Consider the following 12,308-nt stretch of genomic DNA (forward strand, 5'->3'; position numbering starts at 1 on the left):
GCCAGATAGGACACAGTAGAAACACAGTAGAAACACAGTAGAAACAGTCAGGTAGGACACAGTAGAAACACAGTAGAAACAGCCAGATAGGACACAGTAGAAACACAGTAGAAACAGCCAGGTAGGACACAGTAGAAACAGTCAGGTAGAACACAGTAGAAACACAGTAGAAACAGTCAGGTAGGACACAGTAGAAACAGCCAGGTAGGACACAGTAGAAACACAGTAGAAACAGCCAGATAGGACACAGTAGAAACACAGTAGAAACAGCCAGGTAGGACACAGTAGAAACACAGTAGAAACAGCCAGGTAGGACACAGTAGAAACACAGTAGAAACAGTCAGGTAGAACACAGTAGAAACACAGTAGAAACAGTCAGGTAGGACACAGTAGAAACACAGTAGAAACAGTCAGGTAGGACACAGTAGAAACACAGTAGAAACAGCCAGATAGGACACAGTAGAAACACAGTAGAAACAGTCAGGTAGGACACAGTAGAAACACAGTAGAAACAGCCAGATAGGACACAGTAGAAACACAGTAGAAACACAGTAGAAACAGCCAGGTAGGACACAGTAGAAACAATCAGGTAGGACACAGTAGAAACACAGTAGAAACAGCCAGGTAGGACACAGTAGAAACACAGTAGAAACAGTCAGGTAGGACACAGTAGAAACACAGTAGAAACAGTCAGGTAGGACACAGTAGAAACACAGTAGAAACAGTCAGGTAGGACACAGTAGAAACACAGTACAAACACAGTAGAAACAGCCAGGTAGGACACAGTAGAAACACAGTAGAAACAGCCAGGTAGGACACAGTAGAAACATTTCAGGTAGGACACAGTAGAAACACAGTAGAAACAGTCAGGTAGGACACAGTAGAAACAGTCAGGTAGGACACAGTAGAAACACAGTAGAAACAGCCAGATAGGACACAGTAGAAACACAGTAGAAACAGTCAGGTAGGACACAGTAGAAACACATTAGAAACAGCCAGATAGGACACAGTAGAAACACAGTAGAAACAGCCAGATAGGACACAGTAGAAACAGCCAGGTAGGACACAGTAGAAACAGTCAGGTAGGACACAGTAGAAACAGGCAGGTAGGACACAGTAGAAACACAGTAGAAACAGCCAGGTAGGACACAGTAGAAACACAGTAGAAACTGTCAGGTAGGACACAGTAGAAACACAGTAGAAACAGCCAGGTAGGACACAGTAGAAACAGTCAGGTAGAACACAGTAGAAACACAGTAGAAACAGCCAGGTAGGACACAGTAGACACACAGTAGAAACAGTCAGGTAGGACACAGTAGAAACAGTCAGGTAGGACACAGTAGAAACACAGTAGAAACAGCCAGGTAGGACACAGTAGAAACACAGTAGAAAAAGTCAGGTAGGACACAGTAGAAACAGTCAGGTAGGACACAGTAGAAACAGTCCGGAAGGACACAGTAGAAACACAGTAGAAACAGCCAGGTAGGACACAGTAGAAACATGGTAGAAACAGTCAGGTAGGACACAGTAGAAACACAGTAGAACCAGTCAGGTAGGACACAGTAGAAACACAGTAGAAACAGCCAGATAGGACACAGTAGAAACACAGTAGAAACAGCCAGGTAGGACACAGTAGAAACACAGTAGAAACATTTCAGGTAGGACACAGTAGAAACACAGTAGAAACAGTCAGGTAGGACACAGTAGAAACACAGTAGAAACAGTCAGGTAGGACACAGTAGAAACACAGTAGAAACAGCCAGATAGGACACAGTAGAAACACAGTAGAAACACAGTAGAAACAGTCAGGTAGGACACAGTAGAAACACAGTAGAAACAGCCAGATAGGACACAGTAGAAACACAGTAGAAACACAGTAGAAACAGTCAGGTAGGACACAGTAGAAACACAGTAGAAACAGCCAGATAGGACACAGTAGAAACACAGTAGAAACAGCCAGGTAGGACACAGTAGAAACAGTCAGGTAGAACACAGTAGAAACACAGTAGAAACAGTCAGGTAGGACACAGTAGAAACAGCCAGGTAGGACACAGTAGAAACACAGTAGAAACACAGTAGAAACAGCCAGGTAGGACACAGTAGAAACAGCCAGGTAGGACACAGTAGAAACACAGTAGAAACAGCCAGATAGGACACAGTAGAAACACAGTAGAAACAGCCAGGTAGGACACAGTAGAAACAGTCAGGTAGAACACAGTAGAAACACAGTAGAAACAGTCAGGTAGGACACAGTAGAAACAGCCAGGTAGGACACAGTAGAAACACAGTAGAAACAGCCAGATAGGACACAGTAGAAACACAGTAGAAACAGCCAGGTAGGACACAGTAGAAACACAGTAGAAACAGTCAGGTAGGACACAGTAGAAACAGTCAGGTAGGACACAGTAGAAACACAGTAGAAACAGTCAGGTAGAACACAGTAGAAACAGTCAGGTAGGACACAGTAGAAACACAGTAGAAACAGCCAGGTAGGACACAGTAGAAACAGTCAGGTAGAACACAGTAGAAACACAGTAGAAACAGCCAGGTAAAACACAGTAGAAACACAGTAGAAACAGTCAGGTAGGACACAGTAGAAACAGTCAGGTAGGACACAGTAGAAACACATTAGAAACAGCCAGGTAAAACACAGTAGAAACACAGTAGAAACAGTCAGGTAGGACACAGTAGAAACACAGTGGAAACAGCCAGGTAGGACACAGTAGAAACATGGTAGAAACAGTCAGGTAGAACACAGTAGAAACAGTCAGGTAGGACACAGTAGAAACACAGTAGAAACAGTCAGGTAGGACACAGTAGAAACAATCAGGTAGGACACAGTAGAAACACAGTAGAAACAGCCCGGTAGGACACAGTAGAAACACAGTAGAAACATTTCAGGTAGGACACAGTAGAAACACAGTAGAAACAGTCAGGTAGGACACAGTAGAAACAGTCAGGTAGGACACAGTAGAAACACAGTAGAAACAGTCAGGTAGGACACAGTAGAAACACAGTAGAAACAGCCAGATAGGACACAGTAGAAACACAGTAGAAACAGCCAGGTAGGACACAGTAGAAACACAGTAGAAACAGCCAGATAGGACACAGTAGAAACACAGTAGAAACAGTCAGGTAGGACACAGTAGAAACAGTCAGGTAGAACACAGTAGAAACACAGTAGAAACAGTCAGGTAGGACACAGTAGAAACAGCCAGGTAGGACACAGTAGAAACACAGTAGAAACAGCCAGATAGGACACAGTAGAAACACAGTAGAAACACAGTAGAAACAGCCAGGTAGGACACAGTAGAAACAGTCAGGTAGAACACAATAGAAACACAGTAGAAACAGTCAGGTAGGACTCAGTAGAAACACAGTAGAAACAGTCAGGTAGGACACAGTAGAAACACAGTAGAAACAGTCAGGTAGGACACAGTAGAAACAGCCAGGTAGGACACAGTAGAAACACAGTAGAAACAGTCAGGTAGGACACAGTAGAAACAGCCAGGTAGGACACAGTAGAAACACAATAGAAACAGCCAGGTAGGACACAGTAGAAACACAGTAGAAACAGCCAGGTAGGACACAGTAGAAACACAGTAGAAACAGCCAAGTAGGACACAGTAGAAACACAGTAGAAACACAGTAGAAACAGCCAGGTAGGACACAGTATAAACACAGTAGAAACAGCCCTGTAGGACACAGTAGAAACAGTCAAGTAGGACACAGTAGAAACACAGTAGAAACACAGTAGAAACAGTCAGGTAGGACACAGTAGAAACACAGTAGAAACAGTCAGGTAGGACACAGTAGAAACAGTAGAAACAGCCAGATAGGACACAGTAGAAACACAGTAGAAACAGCCAGGTAGGACACAATAGAAACACAGTAGAAACAGTCAGGTAGGACACAGTAGAAACACAGTAGAAACAGTCAGGTAGGACACAGTAGAAACACAGTAGAAACAGTCAGGTAGGACACAGTAGAAACAGTCAGGTAGGACACAGTAGAAACACAGTAGAAACAGCCAGGTAGGACACAGTAGAAACACAGTAGAAACAGTCAGGTAGGACACAGTAGAAAAACAGTAGAAACAGCCAGATAGGACACAGTAGAAACACAGTAGAAACAGCCAGGTAGGACACAGTAGAAACAGTCAGGTAGGACACAGTAGAAACAGTCAGGTAGGACACAGTAGAAACAGCCAGGTAGGACACAGTAGAAACAGTCAGGTAGGACACAGTAGAAACACAGTAGAAACAGCCAGGTAGGACACAGTAGAAACACAGTAGAAACAGTCAGGTAGGACACAGTAGAAACACATTAGAAACAGCCAGATAGGACACAGTAGAAACACAGTAGAAACAGTCAGGTAGGACACAGTAGAAACACAGTAGAAACAGCCAGGTAGGACACAGTAGAAACACAGTAGAAACAGTCAGGTAGGACACAGTAGAAACAGTCAGGTAGAACACAGTAGAAACACAGTAGAAACAGCCAGGTAGGACACAGTAGAAACAGCCAGGTAGGACACAGTAGAAACACAGTAGAAACAGCTAGATAGGACACAGTAGAAACACAGTAGAAACAGCCAGGTAGGACACAGTAGAAACATGGTAGAAACAGTCAGGTAGGACACAGTAGAAACACAGTAGAAACAGTCAGGTAGGACACAGTAGAAACACAGTAGAAACAGTCAGGTAGGACACAGTAGAAACATTTCAGGTAGGACACAGTAGAAACACAGTAGAAACAGTCAGGTAGGACACAATAGAAACACAGTAGAAACAGTCAGGTAGGACACAGTAGAAACACAGTAGAAACACAGTAGAAACAGTAGAAACAGCCAGATAGGACACAGTAGAAACACAGTAGAAACAGCCAGGTAGGACACAATAGAAACACAGTAGAAACAGTCAGGTAGGACACAGTAGAAACACAGTAGAAACAGTCAGGTAGGACACAGTAGAAACAGTCAGGTAGGACACAGTAGAAACACAGTAGAAACAGCCAGGTAGGACACAGTAGAAACACAGTAGAAACAGTCAGGTAGGACACAGTAGAAAAACAGTAGAAACAGCCAGATAGGACACAGTAGAAACAGTCAGGTAGGACACAGTAGAAACACAGTAGAAACAGCCAGGTAGGACACAGTAGAAACAGTAGAAACAGTCAGGTAGGACACAGTCGAAAAACAGTAGAAACAGCCAGATAGGACACAGTAGAAACACAGTAGAAACAGTCAGGTAGGACACAGTAGAAACAGTCAGGTAGGACACAGTAGAAACACAGTAGAAACAGTCAGGTAGGACACAGTAGAAACACAGTAGAAACAGCCAGGTAGGACACAGTAGAAACACAGTAGAAACAGTCAGGTAGGACACAGTAGAAACACATTAGAAACAGCCAGATAGGACACAGTAGAAACACAGTAGAAACAGTCAGGTAGGACACAGTAGAGACACAGTAGAAGCAGCCAGGTAGGACACAGTAGAAACACAGTAGAAACAGTCAGGTAGGACACAGTAGAAACAGTCAGGTAGGACACAGTAGAAACAGTCAGGTAGAACACAGTAGAAACACAGTAGAAACAGCCAGGTAGGACACAGTAGAAACACAGTAGAAACAGCTAGATAGGACACAGTAGAAACACAGTAGAAACAGCCAGGTAGGACACAGTAGAAACACAGTAGAAACAGCCAGATAGGACACAGTAGAAACACAGTAGAAACAGTCAGGTAGGACACAGTAGAAACACAGTAGAAACAGCCAGGTAGAACACAGTAGAAACACAGTAGAAACAGTCAGGTAGGACACAGTAGAAACAGTCAGGTAGAACACAGTAGAAACACAGTAGAAACAGTCAGGTAGGACACAGTAGAAACAGTCAGGTAGGACACAGTAGAAACACAGTAGAAACAGTCAGGTAGGACACAGTAGAAACACAGTAGAAACAGTCAGGTAGGACACAGTAGAAACAGCCAGATAGGACACAGTAGAAACACAGTAGAAACACAGTAGAAACAGTCAGGTAGGACACAGTAGAAACAGCCAGATAGGACACAGTAGAAACACAGTAGAAACAGCCAGGTAGGACACAGTAGAAACAGTCAGGTAGAACACAGTAGAAACACAGTAGAAACAGTCAGGTAGGACACAGTAGAAACACAGTAGAAACAGCCAGGTAGGACACAGTAGAAACACAGTAGAAACAGCCAGGTAGGACACAGTAGAAACACAATAGAAACAGCCAGGTAGGACACAGTAGAAACACAGTAGAAACAGCCAGGTAGGACACAGTAGAAACACAGTAGAAACAGTCAGGTAGGACACAGTAGAAACACAGTAGAAACAGCCAGGTAGGACACAGTAGAAACACAGTAGAAACAGCCAGGTAGGACACAGTAGAAACACAGTAGAAACAGTCAGGTAGGACACAGTAGAAAAACAGTATAAACAGCCAGATAGGACACAGTAGAAACACAGTAGAAACAGTCAGGTAGGACACAGTAGAAACACAGTAGAAACAGCCAGGTAGGACACAGTAGAAACACAGTAGAAACAGTCAGGTAGGACACAGTAGAAACAGTCAGGTAGGACACAGTAGAAACACAGTAGAAACAGTCAGGTAGGACACAGTAGAAACACAGTAGAAACAGCCAGGTAGGACACAGTAGAAACACAGTAGAAACAGTCAGGTAGGACACAGTAGAAACACAGTAGAAACAGTCAGGTAGGACACAGTAGAAACACAGTAGAAACAGCTAGATAGGACACAGTAGAAACACAGTAGAAACAGCCAGGTAGGACACAGTAGAAACAGTCAGGTAGGACACAGTAGAAACACAGTAGAAACACAGTAGAAACAGTCAGGTAGGACACAGTAGAAACACAGTAGAAACAGCCAGGTAGGACACAGTAGAAACACAGTAGAAACAGCCAGGTAGGACACAGTAGAAACAATCAGGTAGGACACAGTAGAAACACAGTAGAAACAGCTAGATAGGACACAGTAGAAACAGTCAGGTAGGACACAGTAGAAAAACAGTAGAAACAGTCAGGTAGGACACAGTAGAAACACAGTAGAAACAATCAGGTAGGACACAGTAGAAACGGTCAGGTAGGACACAGTAGAAAAACAGTAGAAACAGCCAGGTAGGACACAGTAGAAACACAGTAGAAACAATCAGGTAGGACACAGTAGAAACGGTCAGGTAGGACACAGTAGAAAAACAGTAGAAACAGCTAGATAGGACACAGTAGAAACAGTCAGGTAGGACACAGTAGAAACAGTCAGGTAGGACACAGTAGAAACAGTCAGGTAGGACACAGTAGAAACAGTCAGGTAGGACACAGTAGAAACAGTCAGGTAGGACACAGTAGAAACACAGTAGAAACAGCCAGGTAAGACACAGTAGAAACACAGTAGAAACAGTCGGGTAGGACACAGTAGAAACACAGTAGAAACAGTCAGGTAGGACACAGTAGAAAACAGTAGAAACAGTCAGGTAGGACACAGTAGAAAAACAGTAGAAACAGCCAGATAGGACACAGTAGAAACAGCCAGATAGGACACAGTAGAAACAGCCAGACAGGACACAGTAGAAACAGCCAGATAGGACACAGTAGAAACACAGTAGAAACAGTCAGGTAGGACACAGTAGAAACACAGTAGAAACAGCCAGACAGGACACAGTAGAAACAGCCAGACAGGACACAGTAGAAACACAGTAGAAACAGTCAGGTAGGACACAGTAGAAACACAGTAGAAACAGCCAGACAGGACACAGTAGAAACAGCCAGATAGGACACAGCGATGGTGATGACGATGATTGATACTGACAATAACTGCAATGGTTTCTGGTGTGTTGCACAGAGGTTGGTCCCGCTTCTATGATAGTGGGCAACCTGGTGGCGGGCAAGAGGATAGCCCAGGCCTGCGGCCGAGACGTGGGCCAGCTAGAGGACAATGACCAGGCACGTAAGGTAGATAACCATCCCCATTCCATCCTCTCATCACCCCTGCACACACAGGTAAGGATTCATGCCTGGATCACAGTGAATCACAGTGAATCACTTGAAATACTTACTCAAATGGACTGCATTTATATAGTGCTTTTATCCAAAGCGCTATAGAGCGGGAATCGAACCGGGAACCTTCTGATTCTCACACTTGACATGTGAAGTATTTGATAACGTTTCATCCCAGATCCAGTTCACACTCCCTCTACCAGCCATTACTGTATTATAGATTCATAGTTTCCTCAATCACCCTGGATTCTGAACTGTATTATTAATACAGGGTGCTTAAAGGGTAAGTTCAGAATCTTTGACCCCTAGCCCCATTTCCTACTCATCACTGATGTTGAGAAAGGTAGAGTCATGTCTCATTGTAATCCATGTACAATCATACTGGATACCTAGCTCCTCCTTAGTTAGCCACATAATGTAATGTAAAGTTCCTGAGGCTACTGTAAAAAGCACTTTGCTTTGGGTGCAACTGTGAAGTATGGTTCAGCGTTTATTTCAGGGGTTGTGCAGAATGAACTGTGGCCCCTGGGGTTATTTGACATTCGTTTTATGTCATGTACGGATGGATAACATCATTGGTATGTAGGAAGTAGGGGACAGAGTAAAGCATTCTGAATGTACACAGCACAGTGATTCCACGTGTCCCATTGTGACCGAACTCACTGAATTGACACGTGTTTGATCAAAGTGTCTACCCAGATCCACTTCATTCTTATTACTTCTACCAACCATCCCTGTACTATACCGTAGTTTCATCAATCACCCAGTAGTCAAAACACCCCATGACCACATGGCCTCATGACACCATGACCTCATGACCTAATGCTCATGTCTTGTTTCATCCGTTACTGCATCAATACTGAATGTGTCCCACAATCCCATGACTTTAATTTTTTCCTCTACAGTTCTTATACATGCAGGATGTACTCCAGTGGAGGGCTCAGGCCACACCAGACCACCCTCTATCCCTGGTCCTCAATGCCAAGGTCTGCTAGTAGTGTTGTTGTTGTTCTTATAAGTAGTAGTAGTGTTGTTGTTGTTGTTGTTGCTGCTATATAGTAGTAGTGTTATGTAGCAGTAGTGTTATGTAGTAGTAGTAGTAGTAGTAGTAGTTGATAAGTAAAAATAATATTCTATATTGTAATATACTAAATTATGTAAATTCTAGTAATATGAATGGAAGAACAAATACAAATGTAAGGGGGTAGGGATCAATAAGCTAAGCTTCCCTCTACTCCTTTTTTTGGACATGTCTGCCAACCAAACACATTGCTCTTTTGTTTATAATTCCTGTTTTTTCTTTGTTCTTTTTTTTTAACATTTTTTTTCTTTAAGGATTTTTTAAATTTGTTGTTATGATTGTTTGGTCTGACGGATCAAGACACTGTGAGTTGGTTGAAGAAATAAGAAGAATAACATGTCCAAGAAATAAACTTTTCATTCATTCATTCATTCATTCATTCATTCATTCATTCATTCATTCATTCATTCATTCATTCATTCATTCATTCATTCATTCATTCATTCAGTAGTAGTAGTATTGTTGTTGTTATGTAGTAGTAGTAGTAGTAGTAGTATTGTTATGTAGCAGTAGTAGTAGTAGTGTTATGTACACTACAGTAGTAGTGTTGTTGTTGTTGTTGTTGTTGTTGTTGTTGTTGTTGTTGTTGTTGTTGTTGTTGTTGTTGTTGTTGGTGTCGTTGTTGTTGTTGTTGTTGTTGTTGTTGTTGTTGTTGTTGTTGTTGTTGTTGTTGTATAGTAGTATTGTTATGTAGTAGTAGTGTTATGTAGCAGTAGTAGTAGTAGTAGTAGTGTTATGTACATTACAGTAGTAGTATTGTTGTTGTTGTTGTTGTTGTTGTTGTTGTTGTTGTTGTTGTTGTTGTTGTTGTTGTATAGTAGTAACAGTAGTAGTAGTGTTATGTAGTAGTAGTGTTGTTGGTGTTATTGTTGTTGTTATATAGTAGTAACAGTAGTAGTAGTGTTATGTAGCAGCAGCAGTAGTAGTAGTAGTAGTAGTAGTAGTGTTGTTGTTGTTGTAAATCTGATGAGTCAGGATCATTTGGTTTGTGAATGAGTGTGTGTGTAACATAATGTTGTTGTTCCCCAGGGTACTGTGGCGAGCACAGCTTCCTGTCTGCAGCTGCACAAGAAGGCAGAGCGCGTCGCCGTGGCACTAATGGAGAAGGGACGTCTCAACACAGGGGACCATGTAGCACTAGTGTACCCTCCAGGTATGACCCTTTAACACCAAGGACCATGTAGCATTAGTGTACCCTCCAGGTATGACCCTTTAACACCAATGACCATGTAGCACTAGTGTACCCTCCAGGTATGACCATTTAACACCAAGGACCATGTAGCATTAGTGTACCCTCCAGGTATGACCCTTTAACACCAATGACCATGTAGCACTAGTGTACCCTCCAGGTATGACCCTTTAACACCATTGACCATGTAGCACTAGTGTACCCTCCAGGTATGACCCTTTAACACCAAGGACCATGTAGCACTAGTGTACCCTCCAGGTATGACCCTTTAACACCAAGGACCATGTAGCACTAGTGTACCCTCCAGGTATGACCCTTTAACACCAAGGACCATGTAGCACTAGTGTACCCTCCAGGTATGACCCTTTAACACCAAGGACCATGTAGCACTAGTGTACCCTCCAGGTATGACCCTTTAACACCAAGGACCATGTAGCACTAGTGTACCCTCCAGGTATGACCCTTTAACACCAAGGACTGGACATTGATAATCTAATGAATGTAAAGTAAATGTCACTGTCTTAGGTCTAATGTCACTGTATTAGGTTTATATATATAACTAGTTAAATTGCATCAAAATAGACTAGACTGAAAATGTAATAATTCTCTGGAACCCTCTGGAGGCTCCTTGTCCTATGACCTTTTCCTCTTTGAATATAAGAGAAGGACTGGTACTACAATTGAGGCCTAAGTAACCTTTTAAAGACAGCTTTAAATGCAAAAATACCGAAAAGTTAAATGTGTACATACCGCGCACAACAAGGCTGATATTCATGGGAGCATAAACAGAAAACAACAACGAAAGAATGTACACGTTTCAGATTTGACTTTACTGTATGATTCAGTGTGACCATTGTCATAGTGGTCTCTGCCTGATGCCCTATTCTAGCGGGCAGATTGCCTGTGTCCACCACATGCTAGGTGATAAAGAGTTGTGATTGTGGTGTTTGTGTCCAGGTGTTGACCTGATCGCTACCTTCTACGGCTGCCTCTACGCTGGCTGTGTACCCGTCACCGTCAGACCCCCTCATCCACAGAACCTGGCCACCACCCTGCCGACTGTCAAGATGATAGTCGAGGTAACGCAGCAAAATGCATTAACCAGCACACAGGATATGTTGCTGTTATCCATTGGACCATTGACTAGGCTGAGTAGATAAGAACCTAGTTTAGACTAGCCTGAGTAGATAAGAACCTAGTTTAGACTAGGCTGAGTAGATAAGAACCTAGTTTAGACTAGGCTGAGTAGATATGAACCTAGTTAAGACTAGGCTGAGTAGATAAGAACCTAGTTTAGACTAGGCTGAGTAGATACATATGAACCTAGTTTAGACTAGACTGAGTAGAAACATATGAACCTAGTTTAGACTAGACTGAGTAGAAACATATAAACCTAGTTTAGACTAGACTGAGTAGATAATAACCTAGTTTAGACTAGACTGAGTAGATAAATATGAACCTAGTTTAGACTAGACTGAGTAGATACACATGAACCTAGTTTAGACTAGACTGAGTAGATAAGAACTTAGTTTAGACTAGGCTGAGTAGAAACACATGAACCTAGTTTAGACTAGGCTGAGTAGATATTAACCTAGTTTAGACTAGACTGAGTAGATAAGATCCTAGTTTAGACTAGACTGAGTAGATAAGAACCTAGTTTAGACTAGACTGAGTAGATAAGAACCTAGTTTAGACTAGACTGAGTAGATACATATGAACTTAGTTTAGACTAGACTGAGTAGATAATAACCTAGTTTAGACTAGACTGAGTAGATATTAACCTAGTTTAGACTAGACTGAGTAGATACATATGAACCTAGTTTAGACTAGACTGAGTAGATAAGAACCTAGTTTAGACTAGGCTGAGTAGAAACATATGAACCTAGTTTAGACTAGACTGAGTAGATAAGAACCTAGTTTAGACTAGACTGCGTAGATAAGAACCTAGTTTAGACTAGACTGCGTAGATAAGAACCTAGTTTAGACTTGACTGAGTAGATAAGA

At 42.4% G+C, this 12,308-nt stretch overlaps 1 protein-coding gene across 1 annotated transcript in view; it reads left to right on the forward strand.

Annotated features, from left to right (window-relative positions):
- The window catches only part of LOC311228131 (disco-interacting protein 2 homolog A-like), a gene marked incomplete at its 5' end in the record, with an annotated part of 215,683 nt that overhangs the window by 144,319 nt on the left and 59,056 nt on the right, over window positions 1–12,308 (forward strand). Inside the window, 4 exons of the mRNA XM_084314044.1 lie at window positions 7,880–7,989; window positions 8,940–9,020; window positions 10,145–10,268; window positions 11,262–11,383. Of these exons, the coding sequence (XP_084170170.1) occupies window positions 7,880–7,989; window positions 8,940–9,020; window positions 10,145–10,268; window positions 11,262–11,383 (437 nt within the window). The remainder of the gene's footprint in view (window positions 1–7,879; window positions 7,990–8,939; window positions 9,021–10,144; window positions 10,269–11,261; window positions 11,384–12,308) is intronic.

The sequence above is a fragment of the Notolepis coatsorum genome, assembly GCF_963971535.1.
Source record: "Notolepis coatsorum genome assembly, chromosome: 5".
Classification (NCBI taxonomy): Eukaryota; Metazoa; Chordata; class Actinopteri; order Aulopiformes; family Paralepididae; genus Notolepis; species Notolepis coatsorum.